The 12,768-nt window shown below is 35.5% G+C and overlaps 2 protein-coding genes across 4 annotated transcripts in view; one reads left to right on the top strand and one right to left on the bottom strand.

The window, feature by feature from the left end:
* The window catches only part of mypn (myopalladin), a 64,904-nt gene extending 60,591 nt beyond the window's left edge, over window positions 1–4,313 (top strand). For all 3 annotated transcript variants that reach the window (XM_088635526.1, XM_088635524.1, XM_088635525.1), the window contains one exon: window positions 1,993–4,313. In XM_088635526.1, coding sequence (XP_088491652.1) covers window positions 1,993–2,047 — 55 coding nt within the window. In that variant the 3' untranslated portion in view covers window positions 2,048–4,313. The remainder of the gene's footprint in view (window positions 1–1,992) is intronic.
* Window positions 4,314–7,393: 3,080 nt separating this feature from the next.
* atoh7 (atonal bHLH transcription factor 7) lies at window positions 7,394–9,506 on the bottom strand. Its single transcript, XM_088638152.1, has one exon. The coding sequence runs from the start codon at window positions 8,910–8,912 to the stop codon at window positions 8,487–8,489; it is 426 nt and encodes a 141-aa protein (XP_088494278.1). The 5' UTR covers window positions 8,913–9,506; the 3' UTR covers window positions 7,394–8,486.
* Between the last annotated feature and the right edge of the window lie 3,262 nt (window positions 9,507–12,768).

Raw genomic sequence — 12,768 nt, forward strand, 5'->3', positions numbered from 1 at the left:
CTTAGTACATCCAAAACAGTAGAACAGTAGAGAAACAGCACAGAAAAAAATCTGTGTCGTCGGTTATTTAGGGTTGCCAACTCTACTCCATTGTATTGTACTACTGTCAGTACTGATTAAACCGAATCGTGCATATTAAGATTTGTGTTATTTAAAAGTGTACGCTTTCGACGTTTTAAGAATAAAAATAGTCTTATTATTCTGCATTTCACTAATTTTAGCTAAAAGATTTCACAATCAACAATCGGGGATTCCAAAATTTTAGCGGGCACATTTCTTTAACTCATTTTAACTTATACAGTACTTGCACAACTACTGCACAATTATCAAAACCTTCTCTCGCTTACCTTGTGTGCGTGGTACGCTCCTTGAAAACACAAGCCGGCTCTGACTGCATAAAACTAATTAAAATTGACGTTGATGCTGACCAATAGTAATTAATAATTAACAGCCTTAATACTACGTATATTATCACATGCAGACAGTTCAGAGGTGTGGAAATAATAACTACATGGAAATAATTGCATTGTAAACATTTTTATTTCTTTACAAATCAGTTTGTCGTGAGCGCCACAAATCCCACTGATAGCCACATTTGAGAAGCGCTGGTCTAATACTTCCTGCGTTGGCATTGCATGCTCTTTATTGTTGTGATTTGCTGTCTAATAAATGTACCATTGGACGTGGGAAAAGAAGCTTGTTTGCAACCATGCAGACTGAAACTGAAGGCTGGGATTTCTAGAAGCTGCACAAACCATCATAAAATAAAATAAGCTGTTACTGTGAAAGACTAGTTACAAACTCGACAGTGAAGCATTTTCCACTTTTTTGGCTGGAGCAGTACAGAGACCTCTAGTGGATGGCTGGAAAAAGTATGTGGTTTGCTATACTACAATATTGCCGGTTTCCAACTTAATGTTCTAATTTTTTTTAATAAATTTGAGATTCATAGACAGACCATAGATGATCAAATACATTAACACGAAGAAAACACAGGAAAATCATTTAACATGTACAAAATTACTTGATAACTTGAGAAAACGAAAAATAACGATGCAGTGCTGTCTGTAAAGATACTGTACATACAAAGTTAATATTTTACAATATACTTTACAAAAAACATAAACATAAAGTGTAAAAATACAAAAACATGGACCTCTATCACAACTCATCTCCTCGGACATTTATCACACAACTGCTAACTACTCAGAAGAAAAACAAAGGTCAACTACTGTTATTGATGTGATGTCGACTTCTGAAACAAACATTAGAGTGAGAGTGAGACATATGGATATTTGCATTTGTTTCCTATTAATGTAGATTTTAAGAAAGAGTAACTAGATTTACATCTACTGCAATAAACCGTATTGATCGCAATTTCACCGCAGAGGCTTACTAACTTTCTAAAACTATGTACCTTTACAACACCAAACTGTCAATCTTGTGATATTTAATGCCCTATTGACAGACTGCCTGAGCACAGTTTGCATATTTTGTGGAACCCTGTTGTCAGCATGTTTTTTTTTCTAAATGGTGGTATGTTCTGCTCAGCCTCTGTTTCTGAGAGCTGCTGCGTCAGTGGACTCTTTAGAGATACAGGTGTCCTTAACTCCCCCAGGCTGTTTCTTCACAGAGCCGTTCACCTACTGTACATGTGGACTTCCCTTAACATTTTTAATTGCCATGCTTTAGGTTTTGCGTCACGGGTCTCTCTTTCTTTTTCTTACGACCTCTTGATGTTTTCTGTTCTGCCTTTAAACTAACTCTTGAACAGCTGCCTTTTTGTCTGAGTGACCTTTACTTTAACGGATTTGGGCAGGACTGCTTTGCCACCTCTGTCGTCCCGCCTAGGCTATGTTCTGTCCCATCACTGACCCTTCTTTGTCTTTCTTTTCTTCCCTGCCACACACTCCGAAATTGCTCTAATATTACGTCTGGAGAAATGCTAACTTCTTTCACGTCAACCCCTTTCTTTCCCGTTGTCAACCGCAGCCCAGTGGCACCAGCAGATCCCACAGCCGATGAGGAAAGTGCGACCGTCGGGTAGCCGGTACGCCGCGCTCACAGGTCAGGGACTGGACATCATGTCGGCTTTCCCCACGGTGGACAACAGCCCTATTTTGTTTACGTCCACCCCCGCTGAGGCGGCCCTGGAGAGTGAGGAGCTTTGAAGAGAACATTGATTTTAATAGGAGACATGAGAAACATGAGCAGAGAGGGTGAATGGCCAAGCAAGACTCTATGGTTTACAAGCAACCTGTTAGTAGTACATTGACTTTTGCTGTGACGTGTTGCAAATAGGAAAAGTAAGCGCAGTTTCCTAGAATTGTATCGTTTATAATATCTTTTTTAAATAAAGCTTAGGGCATGTACACATCATCAACCGAATCCAAATATAAGGTGGTAGGAATGTTTTCTTTAGATGATAAAGAGTCTTGGCATTAAAAGTTTTTTTTAAGTTTGATACATGTAGCTGTGATCTTCAAATTCATTCTGATCCCAGATACAGTCGTATGCCTTCCTTATCAAATCTTGCAACCTTCTTCTTGTTTCATGTTTTCTGTTTTCCAGTTTTCTTACCACTTGATGATCTGAGTACAAAATGCCACCAACATTTGAAAATGTTCACCAGTGATAAAATATACAGTAGTTTACACTGTGTTTGTCTAGGAAATGTAAAGTAACACACATCTACATAAACAATGTGAAGTAAAACATTATTAACACAAACAAAATAATATATACACAAAAAAAGAATTTAGCATGCTTTTTGGTACCCTGTTTTCTTAGTTTGAAGCCAACTGCTTGGTCTTGGCAGTTTTAATCCTATTACAACACTACCATAATAACAAATACTATAGTATTTATACTATTTCATTTGTGGGTAATATAATTTTCGGCAGTTTTATTAACATGGGCAGGGAAAATATTAAAAATGTAGACTAAAAAATGATACTCTTGTCACTTTATTTTGATTTGCAATGCTGAAGACCTCCAATACATGATTATCTCTTGTTCATTTTCCAAGTCCTCATCTTCAGCAAACAATTTAAATTATTTTTTCAGTTTAATTTTATGTGTGGTTTAATGTCACTTAAATAAAGGAAAGATTTCACTGAGGAAATCCATGATAGCTTTTGGAGAGCCATTGTGTAAGTTCTCCATGGTGTTTTATGAAAACAAATTCAGATACTGTCAGAACTTGTAATATACTGTAGTTTAATTTTAAAAAAAAGTTATGCCTTATATCCATAGCTGAAAATGTTAATCTTTCTGTGTTTTTGAAAAAAAAAAACCCTGTGCTGTTCCAAAGAACCTGTTACAAGTTCTATTGTTTTTTTTTTTCATCTTTGAATTTACGTAATGAAAAGTCAAAATAAGTACTCTTGGACGGCATAGAAAATTTAAAGTATTGTTAAGCTAGCTAAGCTATTTTAAATGCAGTGCTGATTATTGTAGGTAAAACACTAAATTTGTGTTCACAGTTTAGGAACTCTAGGACTTTATACCCTGCTTTTTTCTTTATTACCAAAATATTGTTAAAAATAAGGATTTTCTACAAATATTCTACCAAAGGTGCACTTCAGTAATATTATATACTGTATTAGAGCAAAACTAAGCTCTAATATATATGGAATATTAATTATTATTTTTACTGTTTTAGGAGCAGACAGTCTTGTTCATCAAGGAAATAACACCACATTTCTGAAAAGTTAGGTGTTGTACAGTATTTTCAGCAAACACTCCATCTATTTGTGATGATGCTTTAAAAGAACAAATTGATTATTTTATTCTGTGCTGTGTGAAATTCAGTAATGCCTTTATAGTGGTCATGAAAATCCACTATAAAATTAAAATCTGAGTTGTTTTTTACACAAATTAAATTGTTCTGTTCAAATATTCACTATGCTAAATGGTAACAGAATTTCACACATTAAACCATTCACAATGGTTCCTAGAAAGAACAGTTACTTTCAGCAAAAAATCAACATTTTCCTTACTTCAGTTAAATATGGTTTTAAAGCAAGGGAACATATACAGTACAATGTTATCTTTACGACAGTTTAGGAAGAACAAACACATAAATACAGTACAGGACTATAATAGACAGAGTTGCTAGATTTTGCTTAATTTTTTGAGTTTACAGTGTCTTTCAATATGTACACTTAAGCATTTATTATATGGTACAACAGAATGAATGTTTGGCTTTCAAGCAAAGGTTTTGTTAATGTAAAATTGCACCTGTTGTAAGAAAGAAAATGGACTGTTTTATTTCTATTTTTTCTGTGAATAAAGTTATATTTATTCCAAAAGATGCTAGTATCATTTAATGTACTTGTATGAGATGGTCAACTGAATGACCTTTTTATTTGAATTACAGTTATTTATCGGGAGCAAAAAAAGAAAAGACATCCAAGAGAAACATGAAAAGAGTCTCTTTTCATCTTTTGATCTGAAAACAAAATACGTGGCAGCCAACAACTAACCTAAAAATAAATGCTGGAGGTCAAGATCGATAATCTGCTGGTGTGTTTATTACAATCTCCAAGTCTGATCTTCCCAGATTTCTGACACTACATAGGGAGACCTCCAGGGAAAAGCCGGTTGCTGCTGTAAGCAGTGCTGGTAGGCCAGTATGTGGCACTCTATTATATCGACCATAATAATAATAATAATAATAATAATAATAATTGCTTACACTTATATAGCGCTTTTTCTGGACACTCCACTCAAAGCGCTTTACAGGTAATGGGGACTCCCCTCCACCACCACCAATGTGCAGCATCCACCTGGATGATGCGACGGCAGCCATAGTGCGCCAGAACACTCACCACACATCAGCTATCAGTGGGGAGGAGAGCAGAGTAATGAAGCCAATTCACAGAGGGGGATTGTTAGGAGGCCATGATTGATAACAGCCGATGGGGAAATTTGGCCAGGATGCCGGGGTTACACCCCTACTCTTTTCGAGAAACACCCTGGGATTTTTAATGACCACAGAGAGTCAGGACCTCGGTTTTACGTCTCATCCGAAGGACGAGATAATTTACATACCACATCAAACTGAAGCCCTAACTACTTGATTGATAAAAATCCAGTGCACTGTACAGTATGTAAGAGTAGGGATGTTAACCCTGATGTGCTGACTAAATTCCACTCGTGTTTCCCCTTAATTTAACCGGTAAAGTATTTTTTTCACTTCTCCGCTAAACCTGTTATATACTGCACAGGGGAGTGCTGTATTTCTGTGGAATATTATGTGGGTCCTCTTCAGTATGTAAGTGCCTCAGGACCCTTTGGGATGAAGAACACTATACAGTACTTTCTGAGGAATTATTATTGTTTAAAATTTAAAGGGAAATTTTAAAACACATATTGGCTCAATGTTTCTGGCTGACCTGGGGGTCAGCTGATATTTTTAAATATTCTGTGTATGCGTTTGTGTTATAGGTTTATCTACAGTAAATATACTGAGAATCAGAAGAAACCTTTGACCGTGTTCTTCAATGTTTTAGAAAAAATGAATTCTACAGATTTTGGATAGTGATTAAATTAGTTGACATTTTGATTTCTAACCTGATAAGATTTTACAGCCTAGTGTCGTCTGTCAATGATAGACCATGATCTGGAAGACCACCAAGATGAATGTGGAGGTTCAAGTGTGACAGTCTGGCCAGGAGTGTCCAGTGACTAAGAACTCCATCTGTAGTGATTGAGAGCCACACGACTGCACAGCACTACATTGATCAAGCCTGGGACTCTGCTTGCTACTCTTGCTATGGGCTCATACTGACATTACAACTTTACAGAAGGACAATACAGGTCCTCAGGTTGCTTGTGTAAAAATGTTTTTAAAGAGTGTTCTGCCTGACTTGGCCCCCGTTTAACATATAGTATGTGAGAGGATCTTTGATGATGTACTATATTATCTCTAGGGCTCAGAGACCGGTGGATATGCTTGTATATGGTTGTGTATCACATTGTAATAGAATAAAAGTTTTGGTTTTGTAGGTGATTTGTGATTGATTTTTTTTTTACAGAGGGTTTCCTTTGCCAGGTTCAGTCCCTGTTGACATCCCAAATCAAATTTAAGTTCCACTTCAGCCTAGTTCCAAAGATATTTGGAGTAAGATGATTACTGCTACAATACAGCCTCCAGTGTTGTTAACGTTTGAAAAAAATGTTTTATTTTTTTAATTAAAAAATATTATTAAAATGTATTATACAACGTATAAGTTGAACATGTGTTCCATTCATGATTTAGTTTGCTTGTCTTTGTGGAGTTGCAGCTACATGTAGACTATAAACCTTCCTATTATTCACAAGCAGGGTCTGTTGTCTTCAGATAAAAATATTTCTTTTCAAATTTTTAAACAAAGAAGTGTCCCAGAATGCATTGTTTTCACCAGATTTTTGGAAAACAAGCCCAAAATAACTAGTTCAGAAGAGAACCCTTTTCATTCAACCAGATAAGAAAGGTTAAAAAGGTCACAGGGCTCATTAGAGTAATTAAGAATGACAAAACTTGACACAGCACAATTGCACATTAATTGCAGAAGACAATCTTATTTTCTGCTGTTGAAGTCCTTAAGGAACACAATGTTAATTCATTGTGACTTACAGGGCAGAATCCAAATAAAATCTTCAACTTACATATGACACCACCACTCATTGGTAGTTCTAGTGTAGGCTAGACATACAGTAAGAAGCCTCTAGGAAACGGAAAGCAGCAGTTGAGTACTAATTCACTGGCCATCAGAACAAAATTTAATTTAACTCAGATCACATCTAAACTACATTGAACTATTAATGGTCTACTGGTATTAACCAAATACTTTCTTAATAAACCTTATGTAACTTATACAGAAACAAAGTTCCAATCTATTATGTAAACCTGAGTATAAAACACAAAAAAGCCATTTATGTGTTTCATTTTAAACACGTTAACCTTTGACCTTGACCTTTAAACTTTGGCTTTGCAGCACAAGTGCACCTGCTGCCATCAAGTCCTCTGTATGTCAGATGACTTCATGGGAAATCAAAGTTTTTTAAACCAAATCTGAGAAAACAAGAACATATACATATCTTTTTTATGTTAAAGATCATTTGGTTCAATTTTTTTCATTTAGTAAAATGGAAATATATATTTCATGTACATAACACCACCATATTTTATTACAAGTAAACACCAGATATCTTATGATAAAAAGTAGTATTTAATATTACTTTTCTAAATAGATCAACAGTGTCTCTGTAGCAATGTTTGCATCACTGTGTATTCAGATATATTATTATCTATATATATTATCCCTGTCATAAGGGAACAAACAGTCATAAGGGAACAAATGGACACACCATGAAATGAACATGTTACAAAGCATTTTTATTCTGATAGATGTTAAGCAAATTTATCTCAAAAAATAAATTACAAAAATAAAAAATTCCCAGTTAACCTTTCAAAACCTAAACACTTTATGCAGCATTGCCATAATACAGCATGAAATTACACATTTACAAAAAGTAAAGCTACGTAATGCATTTGTACCTGTTTTAAAACTTACAAAGTTCAGTGTACAAGGTCTGATAAAGGAGTGATAAAGAACAGGGAACATTTTGAATTTAACATTTACTGGATTATTATTCATTATTCAGTCCTTAATAATGGATACAAATCTACACTCCACAATTATATATTCTTTCCCTGATAAGACATTACATACAGTATGTGTACCCAGTAAATACATATATTATTATGAACTTAGAGAGATTCCTCTAAGAATATATTTTAGTACTCGGCATAGTACAGGCAAGTTAATTCCCCGTGCCAAGTTGCTTTTCTGGGTGGTAGAGTAGTTGTTCTGATGCTAAATTCCTTAAAACAAAAGTAATATTGACAACCACGACACAGTTCAAGTTAACAAAATGTGTTACCCATGTAGTATATACATATATTTTTAAAAGTAACCACATTTTATCACTTGGCATTGTCCAAACAACAAAATAGAATCACTGCTGTGTGAAACTCAAATACATAATAATTACTGAGCAGTGAAGGTAGCTCTAGAGGTTTATGAAATCTACTCTAGCCTTAAGGTAATATTAAACGCTTTGAAAAGTCTTAATAATACCTTCATTACAGAATTTTACTAATTAAGGCTATAGAAATACATGTATGAACTGAAGTACATATTGTATATTTCATATTATAGCATATGTATATTACATAATATTGCAAATTTACTGTGCCTGTATTTATACAAATAATTAACACTTGGAACAATCCATAACTTGGCAGCATTCAAGTGGATTAATCCAAAAAGATTTTAACAAAATATAATACAAATGTATTTACCAACTTTTCAAAATAAAAAAATGCAGTCCCGGCATAAAAATAAAAAAAGCTCCCACATAACCGAACACCTAAGATAGATACTGTATGACATATTGGTCATGAACAAATCTATTATTTACTCATCAGGTGGCTTTTAATTTGTGACCTGGTAGGTGTCACACTGGTATGGAAAGGCAGAGTGCACGTATTCTTCATTACCTGCGGAGCTCTGCTCCAGGTAGGTGCTGTAGCTCTCTGCTTGAAAATGCTCAATGTGCAGGTCCAGCCACTGCCTCTGGGAGGTGCTGTGTCGCTGGGCATCAGTGAGGATGCGGTTGAGGGCCATGATGTAGCTCAGGGCCATCTGCAGTGTCTCGTACTTGGACAGCTTCTTGTCCTGGCCCCACTGGGGGACCACTTTGCGCAGGCGGTCGAAGGCAGTGTTCAGGCCCTGCATCCTCTTCCTCTCCCGGGCATTGGCCGCCATTCTCCTCCGCGCAGCATTCTCCTGTTTCTCAGAGCACTTGGAGTCCGAGTCAGAGCCAGAATCAGCACAGCTTGACGGCCTGCAGGACTTCATGATCTGCTTGATCACGCCCCAGTTCCAGATCCCCTATGAAAGTGTATTCTTTAGACGCTGGGAGGCTTCTCGAGACGGCACGAGCTTGGAATTCAGTGTCAGTTCCGCCGATCTAAGGATGCAGCACAATCCCTTTTAATTTTCTGTGATGGGTCACAAAGAAAGTGCCTCTAGATCTGTTGCAGGTAGTTCTCAAGGCTAAGCTCCTGCATTGTGAAGATATTTCTGGCAGATTGCGCTCTTAAAATTTGCAGCTCTGCGTAGTTGTTCAGCACGAGGAGAGAGAACTCGATTCACACAGGTCTGGCTGCTTTGGATGGAGACTTGTGTTAACTCCACAATATCTGGACTCATCTGCCTCTCTCAGACTCAGTGAGACTCTGTTCTTTGGTGCTGGGGAAGCAGAGGCTTTTATAGCAAAGGATAGGGAGGCGAACAGGTGGCAGCAGGTGGAGAAGCTTCCCTCTGCTCCCTATCCCAGAAAACAGCATCGCTCCCTGGGAAACAAAAAAAAAATCCTAATGAAGTCCCAATGAACACAGCCTTCATCTGCCTAAAAACTGCATTCACAGCCATGCATTTCTGACACTGACACCATACCATCTGGACCAGGGTTAGAACCCTTTAAAAATCATCATAAACAGGCAGCAGAATGTGGAAATATTTTTCTAAGCTAATCCTTAACACTCTAAACAACAAAATCCATCTCTTTTTATCCCGCAATGTCACATTTCCATGCATGTTCCGATAATTGGTCCACATAATTTATTCCCCTGGAAATAATTTTAATATATGCAGAGAATTAGGTGGATTAAAAGAGATTGTGGTGCTGTTGGAATATGACTTGCCTGAACGCATCAGCTATTCATTTTAAAGAATTTTAATGAAACAGCTCATCTCAGGCTAGTGAAATGAGCTTACATTTTGATAAATCATCCTGCTCATTTTGCACAGTAAATGTCAATTATCACAATGCAAAACAACTTTAAAGACAATAATCTCTTTTTAGTGAGATAAAATCAGAGTCTTGCTACAAAACATCAAAAGAAGGTTCTATTAAAACATTAACAAGCAGGTTTGAATAATAATAAGCTAACAAAATATTATAATTTGTTTTGTTTGTATCTGTGTTTGGATGCAGAAAAATGTTGCTCAAGAAAAGTATGCCAGAGTCAAGTTAATATAAACATAGGTGAATCTAGTTTATTAATATGTTCAAACACATGGGTTTCCTGAAGAATAAGTACTGTTTTTAGATTTTCTTTACTTTTTTTCCTCTATCTGAAATTGTCTTATTAATTGATTTATCAAACCCAAAGAGAGGATTATCCTTCCCTTAGTACAGAACAATAGACTGAGATTATGTCTGTGATAACAATGGCTCATAATTGAACTCCACTGTACACTTGTGACAGATGTCAAGTGCCAAGAAAAGCTTCCTGTAATTAATGTGCTGTCAATTCCTATGATGGTTTTCTAATGTCACCTACTGTAGCTGCCACCCATTAGCTTGTATTCCCCTTTCATAGCTTTTGAATCGAGGATTTAAATGACATTCTAGGCTTTTAAATGTAAAACACTCAAAGTAGAACAGGTACACAATGTAGAGAATTTGCTTATTCTTGAATATTAATTTACTTAGCACTTTATTCTGTGATACTCTTTTTGGAGTTAGTTGATGTGTAGTTGATAATTTTAGAATGATGACTAGTAAAGTTGCACAAGGGATAAAGATTTTATTTGGTTAATTTCCGGATTACTACAGTATTCTCAAGTGAAACAGGGTAGAATAACTTGACAACTGCAAAGAGGACCTGTACACAAAATTAGAACTTGATAAAATAGCAATTAACAGCATGCTTAATATTTTTTCATGTAATCTGTTCAAGACACCATGCACAAAACAATTCACTCACATGCACTTCAAGACCGGCAGATATCAGGAAGGTATTTATAAATAAGGTATTTATATTAATACAATTAATTGTAATATAGATACTGACAAATGATCAAATGTATTTTCATGTTTGAAGAATCGTCAATAAACAATACTGTATGTTCTTGTGTTTGTGCACAAATGATGGTGGATATTAAGGAGGAGCCAAATGCAAAAATGTGACAATGACAAACTGATAATACCCTTTGACATTATAGTGTGGAACAATCTTAGCTCTCTAGCAAAACACTAATGTTGTTGCTGTTGAAATACAATTGATTTTATCAATGCACCAGACTGCATAACTGGTTGAGATGATTTGAGCCCCATGCTCTGAAGCACACAGCTGCATGAGTAAAGGAATCCTAAAGAAGAAAAAGGTCAAAATGCTGAAGCGGACATTGTGGTCTCCTGACCTGAATCCAACTGAACTGTTTTAGGTGAATTTGAATGATATTGTGGCTGCTGAGAAACCCCAATGTGACCCCAATCACCCCCAATTCAAAAAAAAAGTTTGGATTCAAGCATATAAAAAACAGTATCCGTGAAAGATAGCAGCAGAAAGACAGTGATAGTGGTTTCTTATCCACACTTCAAATACCTTATGTGTGCACTCCACAATACTTTATATAACTTAATAAAGATAAAGCATAACGTTTTACTGATGTATTCATCAATTTGATTACTTTATTTGATTTGATTTACTATATTTATTTTGCTTACTTTATGTACAAAGATGAATGTATTTATCTTTGGCTGTATACTGGCATTTTGAAACATAAGGAGGACAGCTGAAAGAGCATCTGTTATTTTTAGTCTTATTATTTAAAGCCTACCATGTCATCAGCAACAGGTTTCACAGTTTATATCTGCAAGCCTTCATACCCTACTGAGTTCTTCTCTAGACCGAGATACCTTTGTACAGGCTAGCATGTGGTAAACAGGCCTGCTCTCCAGCATATGGGAAGGTTCACACAAAACCGAACAGTCCCACATGCACCTTTCAAACTATTGTTAGGAATTGCTAATAAGGAAAAGGATCACTGCATTAGGAATGCCATGTTAGAAGAGATTATTCTGCACGTTAATATTGCTTTTGAAAAGCTCAGATAAAAGATATTTAAAAAAACAATATTTAAATTACCAAAAAAGAAGCACATGATAATTCCTCAAAATATTTTGTATGAAGGCCATTACTCACCTTCCAGTGCATTACTACAGATGCACCATCCCAAAAAAAAATAATTAATGTGGTATCTCGTAATATTGAGAAAATGATCTCGTTATTACAAGATAGTAAATTGTCTTATAATTATGAGATACTAATGATCATGTGAGTGTGTGAACAACCTAAACAACGTAGAAGCTACCGAGAGCTCATCTGGAACTTTGGGTTTAGTGCTCGCGACAATATCCGATGCTGCAGAATGTGTATGGACTTACTGTACTTTTGAATGGGATTTCATAATGAAATGTTACAATTTGTACCTGATGTGAACCCAATTATTATGAACCAAGAGGACTCTGATACCTATCCTTAAACAAGAAAGAGTGAACCATGTAATCAATACCACTTCTTAAACCTGAAAGTTAATTAATGTTAAGGTACAGTAGGTATTGTACGACAATTGTGCTATCACATAAAATATGAGATAATGTACTGTCTTGTAATTATGAGATCATTTACTATATTGAAAATATATTAAATATTTTTTATTTGATGGCAGCAGTGCACCTTCATGTATGTATTATCTGTTTGAAAGGATACACATGCATGTGAATTAATAACCATGGTATTAATATAGTATTTAGAGTACTTATATATAGTATTTATAATATAGTATTTATAATATAGTATTTATATAGTAATAGAATAATAGTATTTTTACATGAATGCATTACAACTATATCAGAAATAAA

The sequence above is a fragment of the Lepisosteus platostomus genome, chromosome 6 (genome assembly GCF_059453375.1).
Source record: "Lepisosteus platostomus isolate fLepPlt1 chromosome 6, fLepPlt1.hap1, whole genome shotgun sequence".
Classification (NCBI taxonomy): domain Eukaryota; kingdom Metazoa; phylum Chordata; class Actinopteri; order Semionotiformes; family Lepisosteidae; genus Lepisosteus; species Lepisosteus platostomus.